This window comes from Ambystoma mexicanum, chromosome 4q (assembly GCF_040938575.1).
Source record: "Ambystoma mexicanum isolate Mex_15411 chromosome 4q, UKY_AmexF1_1, whole genome shotgun sequence".
Taxonomy (NCBI): Eukaryota; Metazoa; Chordata; class Amphibia; order Caudata; family Ambystomatidae; genus Ambystoma; species Ambystoma mexicanum.
The window spans coordinates 1,292,722,798-1,292,736,500 of NC_090928.1; the positions used below are offsets into that span (position 1 = coordinate 1,292,722,798).

Here is a 13,703-nt window from a genome sequence, read left to right on the forward strand (position 1 = left end):
TTGTCTACGCTGCAAACGCTGCTGAGGACACTGGATGACAGACTACCTCAAACAACTTCGGCCAGGTCGGTCGTCGCCGACCCGGGCCCGTCTCGCCGCCCACCACCTTCAAACCCTGCGGCAGGGCCTCCGGAACCAAATCTCTCGGCCCCACGCCACGAGGAAGGGGAACTGTTGGATTCGGAATCAGGCAGCAGAGCGTCGTCGGTGGTCTCGCTTTCCCCCTCCAGGGATCTGACCTGCGAGTCCGATGCAGAATTGGAAACCCTGAGGAGCCGTCTCCCCCAGACTATATCGGGTCATTTCACAACATGATGGCCAGGGCTTGCACGGAATTCGGGCTGGCCCAAGAAGAAGAAAAGAAGGACTGTTTTCTTTTCGACCACATGGGAAAAAGGAGAAGGTCAGTGTTTTCAGTGCCCATCCTGGATCATGTGTGGAAGGAAGGTCTTTCACAACCAACACCTGACTCTGTGGTATCGGCGGCAGCGGCGAGAAAGGCAAGGGCTCAACACAAGTGTACGACCCCCCCAGAAAGTGATGCTAGACGACAGGATGCTTTCGACAAAAAAGTCCTGTCGGTAGGTGCTACCACAGTGAAGGCGGCCAATTCTCTCGCCATAGTTGCTAGATACGACAGGGAGATGTGACATCGGTTGGCGCCTATACTCGAACACCTTCCAGATGAACATCGAAAAGCAGCTATGTTGCTGGTCAGGGAAGGTGAGGAGGCTTCTAATCATGCCATAAACATCGCAGTAGACCTTGCGGAGTCGGGGTTTAAGCAGGTCAACAACGGAGTAGTTCTCCGACGACAGGCATGGCTAAAATGCACCAACTTCCGACCGGAGGTGCAGTACAAGGTACTGGATATGCCTTTTGAAGGAGACCTCCTCTTCGGCGAGAAGGTCGACGAAGCCCTGAAGGGCATGAAGGAGGACTCGGACACGGCGCGTTCCTTGGGGGCCCTCCAGAGTGGTCGAAGTTTCCGGTCTTTTTGTCCCTTCAGAGGAGCATCGGGGAATTCCCGATTTTCAGCATCGAGGGACCGACCCTTCGGTAGGCCAGCATATTCCTCTCAGGGATACAGGCTCGCTTCGCAAGCGGCTAAACGTCGCCGGGACTACCAGGCCCCCAAGAAGAGAGCAGGTTACTCGTCGTCGACGAGGGATAAACAGAGCAAGGACAAGCAATGATGGGCATCGGAACATTCTGGGGGGCAGAGTATAGAGTATCATGTTACATCAACGAATGGGAGCTAATAACAGATCAATGAGTGTTGGACACTGTAAAATACAGACATTCCCTGCAATTCAAGAGCAACCCTCCGCATGTTCCACCGGCGTGTGTAGCTCAATCCCATCTGAGTGTGTTGCTGCAGGAAGAAGCACTTATGCTACAAAAAGGGGCTATAGAACTGGTCCCGTCGTCACAAAAGGGTCAAGGGGTTTATTCCCGATACTTTGTGGTGAATCTATCCATGGGCAAGATTTGGCCTTTGGTAAGGCATCCTATATTCTGCAATTTGATTGGGCATTCTAAATTGATGAATTTGTAAATTCTTTTCCCACCTCCATACGTTGGTACTGCTTTGGGAGTCTGTCAAAGATGTGGAATACGTCGGAGGACACAATCCCCTCTAAGAACAAGTTACTTATCTTACCTGGTAACGTTCTTTCAATGGGATGTTCCTCCGACGTATTCAACATCATACCCTCCCAGCATGCCCCTCTACAGAATTTCTTATGAGATTGCAGCTTACGTTTCCGCAAGGCTTTCTGCAGTCATACTGGCAGGTGGTTGGTGCCACACGTTCTGGCAAAAAACGACAACTGTGGCTGCGGGCGTCGTGTGTCCTAGATATAACATCCCGTGACGTCGATAGGAGGCCCTCGAGGGAGAGTATCAACGTCATCGACGCAGGACGCCTATGCCGAAAAAGTCTTCCAAAGCAGCACAGCTGTGGTAATTACTGTCCAAGATGTGGAATTCGTCGGAGGAACATCCCATCGAAAGAACGTTACCAGGTAAGATAAGTAACTTCTTATTTTGCATTACCGGTTTGTCTGGGTACCCAGCTCCCTGCTTCTCCTGTCCCATGGCCACTAGACTAAGGTCCCGAGCGATGAAGCTCCTCCATATCCCCAACCCTTACTCATTCAATGCTCTTATCGTGGCCAATGTATATAGACGTAGGGAGGACATGACAAGCATCCGGCACTGGGAGGTGTGGGGAAACTCCACATGTGGTGACATGTACGAGGATGGAACGTTTAGAAGCGTAGATAGCCTAACCCAGTGGACCTAGGTATCTGATAGTCAAGAGAATCGCAAGCATCAGTTGGCGGGGCTGGCCGGGCAGAACCTGAAGAGACAGAACTCCTGGCCTTAATGTAGATGCTTGAGGATGGCTGCAGGCCTGTTTCCAGACTATATAACTGCCTACTGGTTAAACATACACAAATTGAAAACGCTGTGGGAATTCCGATATAGGTGCTGTGATTAATGACTATGAATGGACGCTTGTATTGCATTTCCCCAAGAAAGTATCCCGGAATGCCAGATTCAGGCTACTCCAGATCAGTGTGTTCTATCGCACGTACATGACCCCCAATAGAGTGCCTAAATTTTACAAAGATATGCGCTCGTCCTGTCCATGGTGTGAATTTAATGAGGCAGAACTAATACATATGCTATGCATTATTTTATTTTTTGAATGTATTTACAATTATAAAAACAAAATCAATAACATTTACAAATATAGGAATACAATCTGTACAAAAAAATATATCACAAAAATGCAGAAGAGAAAAAGAAAAGAAAAATAAAATACCCCAAATCAATACAATTTCATGAATTAATACAAATCAATAAAGCTTTCCCAGATCCTTTCAAAAGCGGACAATTTGTTTTTCAACTTGACAATCATCCTTTCCATTTTACAAAGCTTATGCATTTCATCAACCCAAATGTCAAAAGAAGGAGCAATCCTGGTTTTCCATCCTTTTAGAATTAGGCGTTTGCTTACATACGCTATGGCAATCTCCCAAAGTGCAAGCTTTCTGCTCCCGAATTGAATATGCCTGTAGGAAGGCCGGTATTGTAAGATATGAATGGAGTCCGCTGGAGTGTCTGCTCGGGGCATACCCAGAAGAAGGGAAATCAGACATATCACCAGGTTCATGGAATTAGCCTGCGTCCTGGCCAAGCCACGCATTGCTAAGTCCTGGAAACTAACAAAAAGGCCGCAATATAAACTGTGCTATCTTGAATGTGAAACTTGGTGCGGTGCTGAGACAACAGCATGGGCCAGTTCCTTACAAGGCCTGGATGAACACCAGGCGGAAACTTATGAATGTTGGAAAGCACTTATTTTTTATATGTTCAACCCCTCCGATGACAAACCCCCATGAACCCATACTGAATGTTATGTTTCTCTTGCTTGATAGGACTGAGAACTCCCCCACCCTCCCGAACCCTCACCTTGTCGATAATTTGTATCCCCCTCCCCGCCCAAAGACCCACTCTCAAGTGCCTGCACCACACTAACCACCGACTGCTGTAAATTATGACAAATGCCAATAAACAACATTTTAAATAATTAAAACGATTTAGAATCACAAGTGCAGGTTATTTTGGAGCAGCTGTGTCAACGTTGATTGTAGTGGTCAGGCTCAGCTGTGTACCACATGCCGTGCTGTTCCACTGGCTACTCTGCAATACTGCTAATAGAAGATAAATAGACGCTGGGACGCACTTTCACAGGCCCTGCTTCATTTCCCCATCTTTTTCTCCTCTAGGTTCCTATGCCGCTCTCTGACTGGGTCATGCTGTGCAGATCTCGCCTCTGTTCTCAGAACAAGCACATCGCTCACAGAGCTCGACCTGAGCAGAAATAAACTGACAGTCTCAGCAGTGAAAGCCCTGTGTGAAGGGCTGAAACATCCAGGCTGCAAAATACACACATTGAAGTAAGGAGCTGCTCATTTCTTCTTTATCGCATTTTAAAGCTGCTGACATCAGAGCAATAACAATTGCATTTTAGATGAAGGATCAGGTATTCATTTCAATATCCAATGGCAATAATTGCAGAGCTGAAAGATGTCATCCTCGGTATCTCATGTTGTGTTCTTTATGGGTGATATCATTAAAAACAACAGATCAAAACAACTGAATGAACAATATTAGAATTGGCCATACAAATAAAAACAATTGTGCAACATCTGCTATCATTAATAATCCATGGATCTTATAACATTTATGTTAGTGTGCTTTTGTGTGGAGCTGAATCATCACTGCAGCAATTTCAGAGCATGTGAGCCTCTCTGGGCGACCTGACCAACAGGACTGGCAACGGTAAGCGGATGGAAAAGTGAGGAAAGAGAGGTTGCAGACAGAGGGAGGTGATGCAGCATGAAGGCAATGTTTGGAATTAGTTTTCATGCGCGAGTAACACAAAATGTGGGCTCCGTTCTAGAGAGAGGTGACGCAATGATATGTGTGTTGATAGCTGTGGTTGGTTAAAAGAAGGACACGGACACACTGAGGACATTTCAAAGATGTGTTTATTAACGAATAAGAATAAGGCCTAACTTTCCCTGTTGCTATGGGTTGTTCTCTACCTATCAAACTAAGGTGTTTATCGGTCGTCTGTGAATGGCCCAAAGAATATGTCCACAGTCCAAAACTAACCCTAACTGAGCCTACCACTATTCTTACAACTAAAGACCATAGACTGACTGCCTCCTCCACGGTGTTACGTCTTGCAAATGTCTGCTGCCTGGGTCTTCTTAATAGCTTATTTTTAAATAGTCTTTTGTGACTTCTTTAATTAGTTAGTGTAATTCTTTCAAGATTTTAGTAGACTTGTGTTCTCAAAAATTGCTTTCTTTGACCTCAGACGACTACTTTTATCCGTATTAATGGGTTTTTGCTTTACATTGGTTCCCCTGTTGGGATTGGCCTTCCATGTGATTATAATTTACTTCTTTCCTGGATAGTCCTTACTGTCTTGTGCTAACTCTAGGAGTTTCTTTATATTCCAACTCATTGCATTCTCTTTCATTTCGATTCCCCTCTTTCTTTTTCCCAGATGGGGTAATTTCCACTTTTCTCAGGGTAGTGATATCCAGACTCTACAATTATCCCTCTTGGCGTTTTCCTCTTTTCTTAATAATTCATAGTATTCTTTCTCGTCATAGAATTCTTCTTCTAGTTTATAGTCTCTATGGTTTGGCATATTGTGAGCCAGGCATGGTATTAAGTGAGAAACAGACTCACCTTTATTTACTAAAGTTCCTGGGTTGGTGTAATGCCTAACTGGCCCTAACTCTAAAGGGATGGTTCCCTTAACAGATGTTTCTAAGGGCCGTTGATGTCTGAAAGTCCGAAATAATAATTTGTCTGTGTCTAAACCTATGCTTGCACTCACTCTTTACAAAAACGTGTTAGGAAGTTTAAAAAAAAAAGAAATATATTGGTTCAAAGAAAAGGAAATTTAAACCAGGTAGTCTTACCAATGGCTGTAGTTCTGCCAGTGCAAGTTCCATTCAAAAGGGGAGCCCTTGGAACCTTCCACACAGGGCTCTTGCAGCAAATCAACATAGTTCACAATATCCTTGGGTCTCTTGGGATTCCCTTCCCCAAGCCCACACTCTTCCAGTTCGAAACAAAAAGAATACACAGTCCGGATCAGGCCTCTCGCACATTTGCACATTTCAAAAATGTCTCTTGCACAACTCTTGTTAGGCTTCTCAGTATTCCCTTCCCCAAGCGTAGGCCCCTTCTGTCTTTTAACAAAGTTCCTCTGGTCAGAATGTAAATTTTGTTTCTTACACAATTCTTCTAAGGACTATCGGGGTTCCCTTCCCCAAGCGTATGCCCCTTCCATAGTTAAACAAAGTACTCCTAGTCAGGATGTCGCTTTCATTGTACAGTTCTTACGTGGTGTAGTATCAGAGACTTTTGAGAACACTGGACTCTTTGCTCCTCCCATGTGCAACCTCTCTGACCTGTAACCCCTCTCCTTGCTGTCTGTACCTTTCTTCTGGCACCTTTTCTTTTCTGTGCCTCTTTCACTCTGTTCTTCTCCACTTCACCGGACCTCCTGTACGCCTTCTTTTCTGTCGTGCACATTTGCACCTGCTTTTTATCTGGTCGTGCCTCTTGCACCCTTCTATTGCCTTTATCGTGCCCCTGGCACTCCCTGATACTTTGGTTGTGCACTCTTGCACCTTCTTGTCACTTTCTCGTGCTGCTTGCAGTTTCTTGGTTTCACCTTTGGGTCGCTCATACCCTCTTCTCACTTCCTCTCGCTTTTACTTTCCCTTTTCAAATCTGTCGGGTCACTCGCACCCTCTTGTGATGCTGGAAATGTATCAGAGGGACAGGGCCTCTGAATCCTTGTCCTCTTCTGCCTTTTATCGTGTGTTCTGTTATGTTTTCTGCCCAGGAATCCATTTGGGACTCCTGGCAGTGCAGCTCTCTCTTTTGGTTTGGTGAACAGACCCCTGGGATACCCTTATGGCACCCATGGGTGGGGGGGTACAACCCTGTGCCCCTAGTGTATGTTTTTGGGCACCTGTGGGTGGCCCACAGAGCAGGGTATGGGCTGGTGGCAGCTCCATGCTGAATTGGACAGGTGCTCTGGGTGTCCTCCATTTTGGGATACCCAGGCCCTGCCATTGGGATCAGTTGATTCCTGATAGAAACAAGATGGCCCCTGTGGCCTCTTGCTTTCTATTGCCTGTTGTCTTGTTTTCCCAAAGTCCTGGGATGCCCTGACTCTGTCCCTTCCCCCTGACTGGCTGTTGGGTGGAAGTTCCATATATGGTGTTGTTGTGAAGGCCCAGCTAGACTGACTGGAGCCTTCCCAGTGACTGTATGTTGTGGGTACCTCCTGTGGGTGGGACCTGGGTGAATGGAGTGTGTGACCAATATACACTCCTTGTTGTGGTTGTCTGGTTTCTGGCATGAGAGACAAAGACTGAGACAGCCCTGCCCGAAACTGGCCTGAATGCAGTGTGTAGTGTTGAATGGCTGGGTACTTGTCCCAATCCACATTCCTTGTTGTGAGTGTCTGAAAGGGAGGAGTGTGGCCTGAATGCACTGTGTGCCTGATTGGCTGACTGACTGCATGAATGCCCTTCTGTGTGATTGGCTGCTGTGTGTGTGCCAGCAGTGTGGATGAGAGACAGAATAGTATATCTGGGGACCTCTCACCACTGGAAATTGTTCAGAAGCATTCAGAAGCTGAGTCTCCACTCAAGAGTAACTGGATTTGCTGATCCTCGACGTCCAGCTGGAAGAAGAAGACTTGCTGTGGCATTTGCTTCGACGGAACTGAAGGTTGTCGAAATCGTCGAGGACTGACCCGAGAGAGGACCTGGTAAGGCGCCCTCTTCCCGTGCTCCGAGGGACCATCGAGCACCGCTGAATCTTCGCCGAAGCGCCCTGGAAGTCAGACCCTCGAAAGGCTGCCGACCCGAGACGGGACCGCCGAGGAGATCGAAGTGAAGCACCCGGACATCGACGCTGTCGAAGTCCATTGCCGTCGACCAGGGTTCGCAGGTCTGTGTAACCGCTGGAGGCCCGTCGAAGTTGTGTTGCCCAGCCGTGGGAACCACTTGACGCCGTGCCGCCGACGATCGGAGCCGTCCGCTCCATTGCCTAAGAACATTCAATCGAAGGACTCTCTCGACCGCATCGTCGACCGCTTATCCTGCCGGAGAAAGTCGAGGACGACCAACGCGCCGAGGAGAAACCTGCCGGTGGGTTTCCCGCCACCCGACGACCCCAAAGACTCGGACGACTCGACGCCCTTGCTGGGCTCCCGTCTCTACAATCTTTGCGGTCCAGAACTATTGTCATCGAGGTGCCCCGCACACCTCCGCCTTGCAGGACGCCGACGCCCCGACGCCGACGAGCACCGCTCGGACGGAGCTGCCGCCTCTTCGACAACGTTCGGCCTCGTTCGTCGACGGACGTTCGACGCCCCGTGCCTCCCGCCTGAAAAGGAAGGCATTCAAGAAGGGCCGTCGATTCCCCGTCGCCGAACAGCGAGTCCCTCGACGCTTGTCGACGCCTTTTCGAGGAACTCGACTCCACCAGGTACATTGGGGGGGTAAAAACATTATAGGAGAAAAATAGACTATTGAACAATATCTGGACTGGGCTGGGGTTATATCTCTTTATTTTGCAGGTTGCCCAGGTGGGGGGATCTCCACACAGAACTGTGTCCAGTAGCAAGGGCCAGTATTCTGCCTATTGTTTCAACCCTCTGTTATCTCTCCTCTCTCTATTGCTGGTTTCCTTCTTATTGATCTGTGTGCCATTTCTACAGTATTGTGAATGCACTTTAATGAGGTCTAATATTAGTGGTACCACTTTAGAATTGTAGATATTTACCATTGCTGATTTTCCTGAGCACAAAGTGCGTTATTGTGATAAGTGTACATAACCCTTGAATATTAATTATATAAAGACTGTGTTTTCAGTAATACAGTGTGTGGACATTCCTTTGTGGGGGCTTGGGGATACACTGTACTTAAGAACCAGCCTGCATCACCTCCTGAGAAGCTAGGCCTTGATTGCTCGTCCATCGCTACCGTATTAGAGAATCTTGGCTGGGGTCCTCTGTGCCTCCCCTCTACCATATAGAGAGCAGAAGTACAGACCCCCCCACCGGTCTTCTTTACACCTCTTTCCTGCTTCGGGTCACACGCACCCTTCTTTCTCTTTCTTTCTTACAGTTCACTTTCCTCTTATTTCAGCGCCCCTCGTGCATTTTCCTTCAAGCTTTCTTTCGACTTTCTGCTCTCTCCTGCTTTCAGCTTTCTTTCTTTCGTGCCGCTTTACACTACAATCTGTCACTTGCCTTTTGCTCCGTGCCACTTTACTTGGGTGCCTTCCTCCTGCTCCGCTGCAGTCACAAGCAAGCTCCTGCATTTCTCTCTTATTAACTTTCAAGAAACTCACTGGGCAGCGTTCCGTTGACAGGCAGGCCATTCAGCATATGCGTGGTTGAGGTCAGGGTCTCACCGGCCCCTCAGACACCTTTGGTGCCGGCACAGGTCCCAAGGGAACGAGCACTTCGCTGAACGCCACCAGCAGGATGCAGGCAGCCTCACTCCGGCTCCTTGGAGACACAGCTCCCTCGCCACGCTGCAGCCCCATTCACAGGCATTGGGCCAGCGTATCTGCATGCTGTTCTCCTCCAGCCTTCAGCTCCTGCCCCTCTCTGCTTCTTGGCTTCTCTGGTCCAGACGGCATCCCCAGCTCGGTCACTGCTTCTGGCAGAACTCCACCTTTTATAGGGTAGGGAAGAGTCAAGTGGAGTCAGGTGTGCACAGGTGGAATAAAGTGTTTGACCTTGCCTGACTCTATTAGTGGGACAGCTTAGTGGTAGGTTGTAGTAGTAGCCGCTGTTTTGTTTCCCAATGCTTTTCCTAGTGCTAATTCTAATTGATCTTAGTTGCATCTTCCCGGTATCACTGTTTGGTGGAAATGGGGACAGCGAGATGGGTTGTGATTGGAAATACCACATGAAGGCTGAGCGAGAGTGGGCTGGGGTATTATTGGGACTGGGGGAATATCATGTCATGTCTCGGCCTTCGGTATTCTCCTCCACTCAGGTGGTCCTCCCTTGCTTGTTCACCCCCACCGTCGGAATCCAAAAGCGATGGGCCTTCCCTGGCCAGCTGAATGGAAGATCCTGAGGAAGTAGATGGGAGAATACTGTCGGGTTTCTCACAATATATAGTAATCTGCCTTCCTCCCCAGGCGTTTGTATTAGTTTTAGTTTCCCTCTTAATATTTATTGCATTCGATTTCTCTCATTATCATTCCGCTTTCTTACTTTCCATGTTATTCTTGCGTCGATTTGACTGGGACGAGCATGAACAGTCACATAACGATTTTCCGGCGGCATCCTGGATCACCCGTTCTCCCCTTTTACCTTGGATTCTCTGGGACAACATCTCTGGGGCCTCCGTTCGCTTGGGGTTCTCTGTGCTCTTCGCTTTCTTGGCTTCTCTGGTTACTTCAGTATCCCACGTTCCGTGCTCTCCTTCTGGATGGATTGGCAGTCCTGCAGGTATCTGGACCGTATGCGGTTTTGAGCGCCCAGTGGTTTCAGCATTGTTTTGTTGACCACTGCTCCACCACAAAGTCTCTGTGGTCATGCCCCCACCATCTGCTTCTTGCTCTCTCTTTCTCAGATGCTGCACGTGAAGCGCTCTGCTTTCGCCTCCAGAGCAGTTTCCAAACTCGCGGGTGCCACAGGTTGCAGAGTCTCCTCCCCTCTCAGTGTTACGTCGCAGTGAGCTTTCCCTGGCTGACATTCGTGTCTTTCTCCCTCTGCTTGTATCAGCTTCTCTCTCCGCCCCAGCCCCCTCGTCCCAGTTAAATGGGGATTTCCATTTAAAGTGATATGCTCTGTTTCTTGTTCACAGTAACATATGATACTTCTCTCTTACAACTATGTGTATTGTATATGATTTTGTACATCTGATAGTCTCAAGTAGGCCACTTCGGGGTATCCTTTACAGAGTTTCTCATAGGAATGGGAGTGCTTGTGCCCATAGGGGGAGTCTCTTCCTGTGTGTTCCCACTTGCCTTGACCTGTAGGGAGGGTGCAGCATTGCGGGCTAACCTCCCTAGCCTCATAGGGGGGTGCTCTCCCTTGGGGAGCAGGGACACATTCCCTCAGTTCATTACATAGCTTACAGATGGTGTTTCCAAGGCTGCTTTGGAGTAGTGTACGTTTGAAATGGAGTAGTGTTGTTGTGTTGAATGTGTGCTGGGGCAATCCTGGAATATGTGTAGGCTTGATTTTATGGGGATGTCTATTCATAGTTCTGCGAGTAAAGTCTGAAATGATAATTCTGGGACTGCCAAGCCAAAGCCACAAGATAAATGGGAAAGACAGATCAAAAAAGTAAAATATGTATAGCCTGTCCCTTGAAATGGCAAGTTGAATACTAATCGGTTCCTTCAATGAAGAAGGCCATTGTGAATGGAAACTAGAAAGATGGAGCTTGTGGTCAAATAATGTGAACGGATTATAAAAGAGCATAGAGAGTCTAAACTCTGCGGTAGTCCACTGAGAACGGTGAACATTAAGTTTTCCCTGTTCCTCCCCAGGGATATAACTATCAAAGTCCAGTTACCAGCTCCCCCACCCCCTAAATGCCCATGCATGGCCTGCACCAATAAGGGCTCAAGGCAACCGGCACAGGATGGAGCGAGCGTATTCATATTCTTTCAAAGAACACATTCAGTTGCGCTGAAGAGTTCAGAATATGAAACTGTTTGAGGTAAATGTGTCCACATTACCATTTCCTAACTCATAGGACTGAGGGTGCTGTAAATGGTAAATAAGTGGGGAGCAGCATTTGTCTACATCTCGAGCTGCCTGAGGGGTTTTCCATTGCTCTTGAAGCAAAACATAAAATGTAAAGAAAATCTGAGAAAAGCAACAAACAAGTTCAGAAGGAGAGGATTTGGTGAATGAGGGATCACTTAGGATATCAGCTGGGGTATTCTGAGCAATGAAATGCCTATCTAATAAACTACAGTGTCTATAGGAAGAATGGAAGCAACTTCCGTTCATTAATTGTGTGACAGTTACAAAATAAAACTTATTAAAAAACACCTTTTTATATGATCCATTAAAGCCCTTTAGTCATTAAGACAAACTAAGTATCCGAACTGTGCCAAGGAATCCTGTGCCAAATCTGCGCCTACAATCCATGACAATCAAATAATAATTTCAGCATGAAATATTACATGTATTCTTGCTAATATGGAGGATATATGCCACAAAACCTCATGACTATACTTTCAGTAATTGATACAAAATCTTAAAATAATTACATCTTTTGCTATATATATATAACATTCATATATATATATATATATGAAATAAGGACTCATCTTTACTATGGTCCCCACAAAACCTACAAAATACTTCATACCTAGAATTTGCTATTTGGGAAACAGATTTAATTCGAGTCGTGAAAACTGTCCTCTCCAGTGCGCATTTATAAATCTTGTTCAAAGTGAAAATTCTCAGGTTCTTCTCTTCACCGGCCACTGTGTAATATAGACTGTAGTCTAAAAATGACCTACAAACTCACAATCCATTCTAACTCCCACAGGTTTTTTAATATTTTCCTTATTAATAAAATCTTTAACACTCACACAAAGTTCCTTTAATATGCCCTCAGATCCATTGTAAAACAAATTTAATGTCCTTGATTTCTTTTATTAACCGTTTCTTGCTGCACATTCATGAATAGAGAGAGATTCAGAGGTACCAGAATGTTGTAATAAATCTACATTAAATGCCATTTCGCTATAGTTGACCATGATAGGCTACTCAGTTCAAATCGTTAATTGAAATGGGTGCACAGTTCGGCAGGGTTAGCACGTGCGATCACAATAATGCCTCCAATTTACATAATATCCGGCCATCCCCCAAATCCATGAACTCTAATCCATAGGTCACTGTAGGCATCACTTTATCCTTCTATTATATACAATTCGAAAGGATTGCGTCCTCCCACGTATTCCTCATTGATATATTTGCAAGTCTGCTTGCAGCTTCGGAAACTTTATTTCCATAGTATCGGGCTCATGCGTTGTCTAATCGTGGCCCTAAACGGCCTCTGGCCTGTCCTCGGCTGTGACGTTTACACTGGTATAAGTGGCTGGCGCAGCACCCAATGCCTCTGTTCTGTTTTTCCGCGTGCTCAGCACGCTTTGGACGGTTCATCACCTCAGCGATTTCTCAATGCGTATTTATTTGATGTTCGTCAAAAATGTTTACACCGAAGAACCTCTTCAAACGGTGTTCCAATTGTGGTGCTAAAATATCCATTACGAACTCACACCGGATCTGCCTCTGGTGTCTGGGGATGGACCACAGAGTTGAGCACTGCGGTTCCTGTCAGTCTATAACAGTGAATGCCTTGCGGGAGAGGAAGGAGAAATGTTTCTTGCCGCACATTCATGAATGAGAGAGATTCAGAGTTACCAGAATTTTCTAATAAAGCTGCATTAAATTCCATTTCACTATAGTTGACAATGATGGGTTACTCAGTTCATATTTGATAATTGAAATGGGGACACAGTTTGGCAGGGTTAGCACGTGCTATCACAATAATACCTCAAGCTTATCTAATATCCGGCCCTCCCCCAAATCATGAAGTCTAATCCATAGGTCACTATAGGCATCACGTTTGCCTTCTAATATATAATTCTAGGGATCAATGAAAATCTACAACATTTGTTACTTATTTGTTTTTTAGTTGCGTCATTAACATGAGTGCTTTATTCTTTAACCTACCAGTTTCCAGAAACGAATGCTGGGCCCCTCCACATTTAGAATCTAAGGAATACCAATTCAGTGACCACTTCCAACTTCTTGATCCCATTATTCCAGACCAGGACCTTTCTTTTTATTTGTAAAATAGATTATTTTCGATTTATCAACATTAATTTCAATATATTTATGAATATTTTTGCAATTATTGCAATTGACCTAAGGCCTGCTGTAGACCAATAGGAGTGCTGGCAAAAAGGACTAATTTTTCAGCATAGGCAAGCCAAGACACTCTTAGCTGGCCTATGGATGGGAGGGGGTTAGTCCTAGTTTCAATCAAAGTTTCTCCTACAACAGAAATCTATAGATTGAAGAGGCA

The 13,703-nt window shown here is 46.3% G+C and overlaps 1 protein-coding gene across 5 annotated transcripts in view; it reads left to right on the forward strand.

Annotated features, from left to right (window-relative positions):
• The window catches only part of LOC138468387 (NACHT, LRR and PYD domains-containing protein 3-like), a 1,409,260-nt gene that overhangs the window by 328,339 nt on the left and 1,067,218 nt on the right, over positions 1-13,703 (forward strand). For 4 of the 5 annotated variants that reach the window (XM_069608927.1, XM_069608925.1, XM_069608924.1 and 1 more), the window contains one exon: positions 3,801-3,971. The exons of the other annotated variant lie outside the window; for it this stretch is intronic. In XM_069608927.1, coding sequence (XP_069465028.1) covers positions 3,801-3,971 — 171 coding nt within the window. The remainder of the gene's footprint in view (positions 1-3,800; positions 3,972-13,703) is intronic. 5 annotated transcript variants of the gene reach the window in all.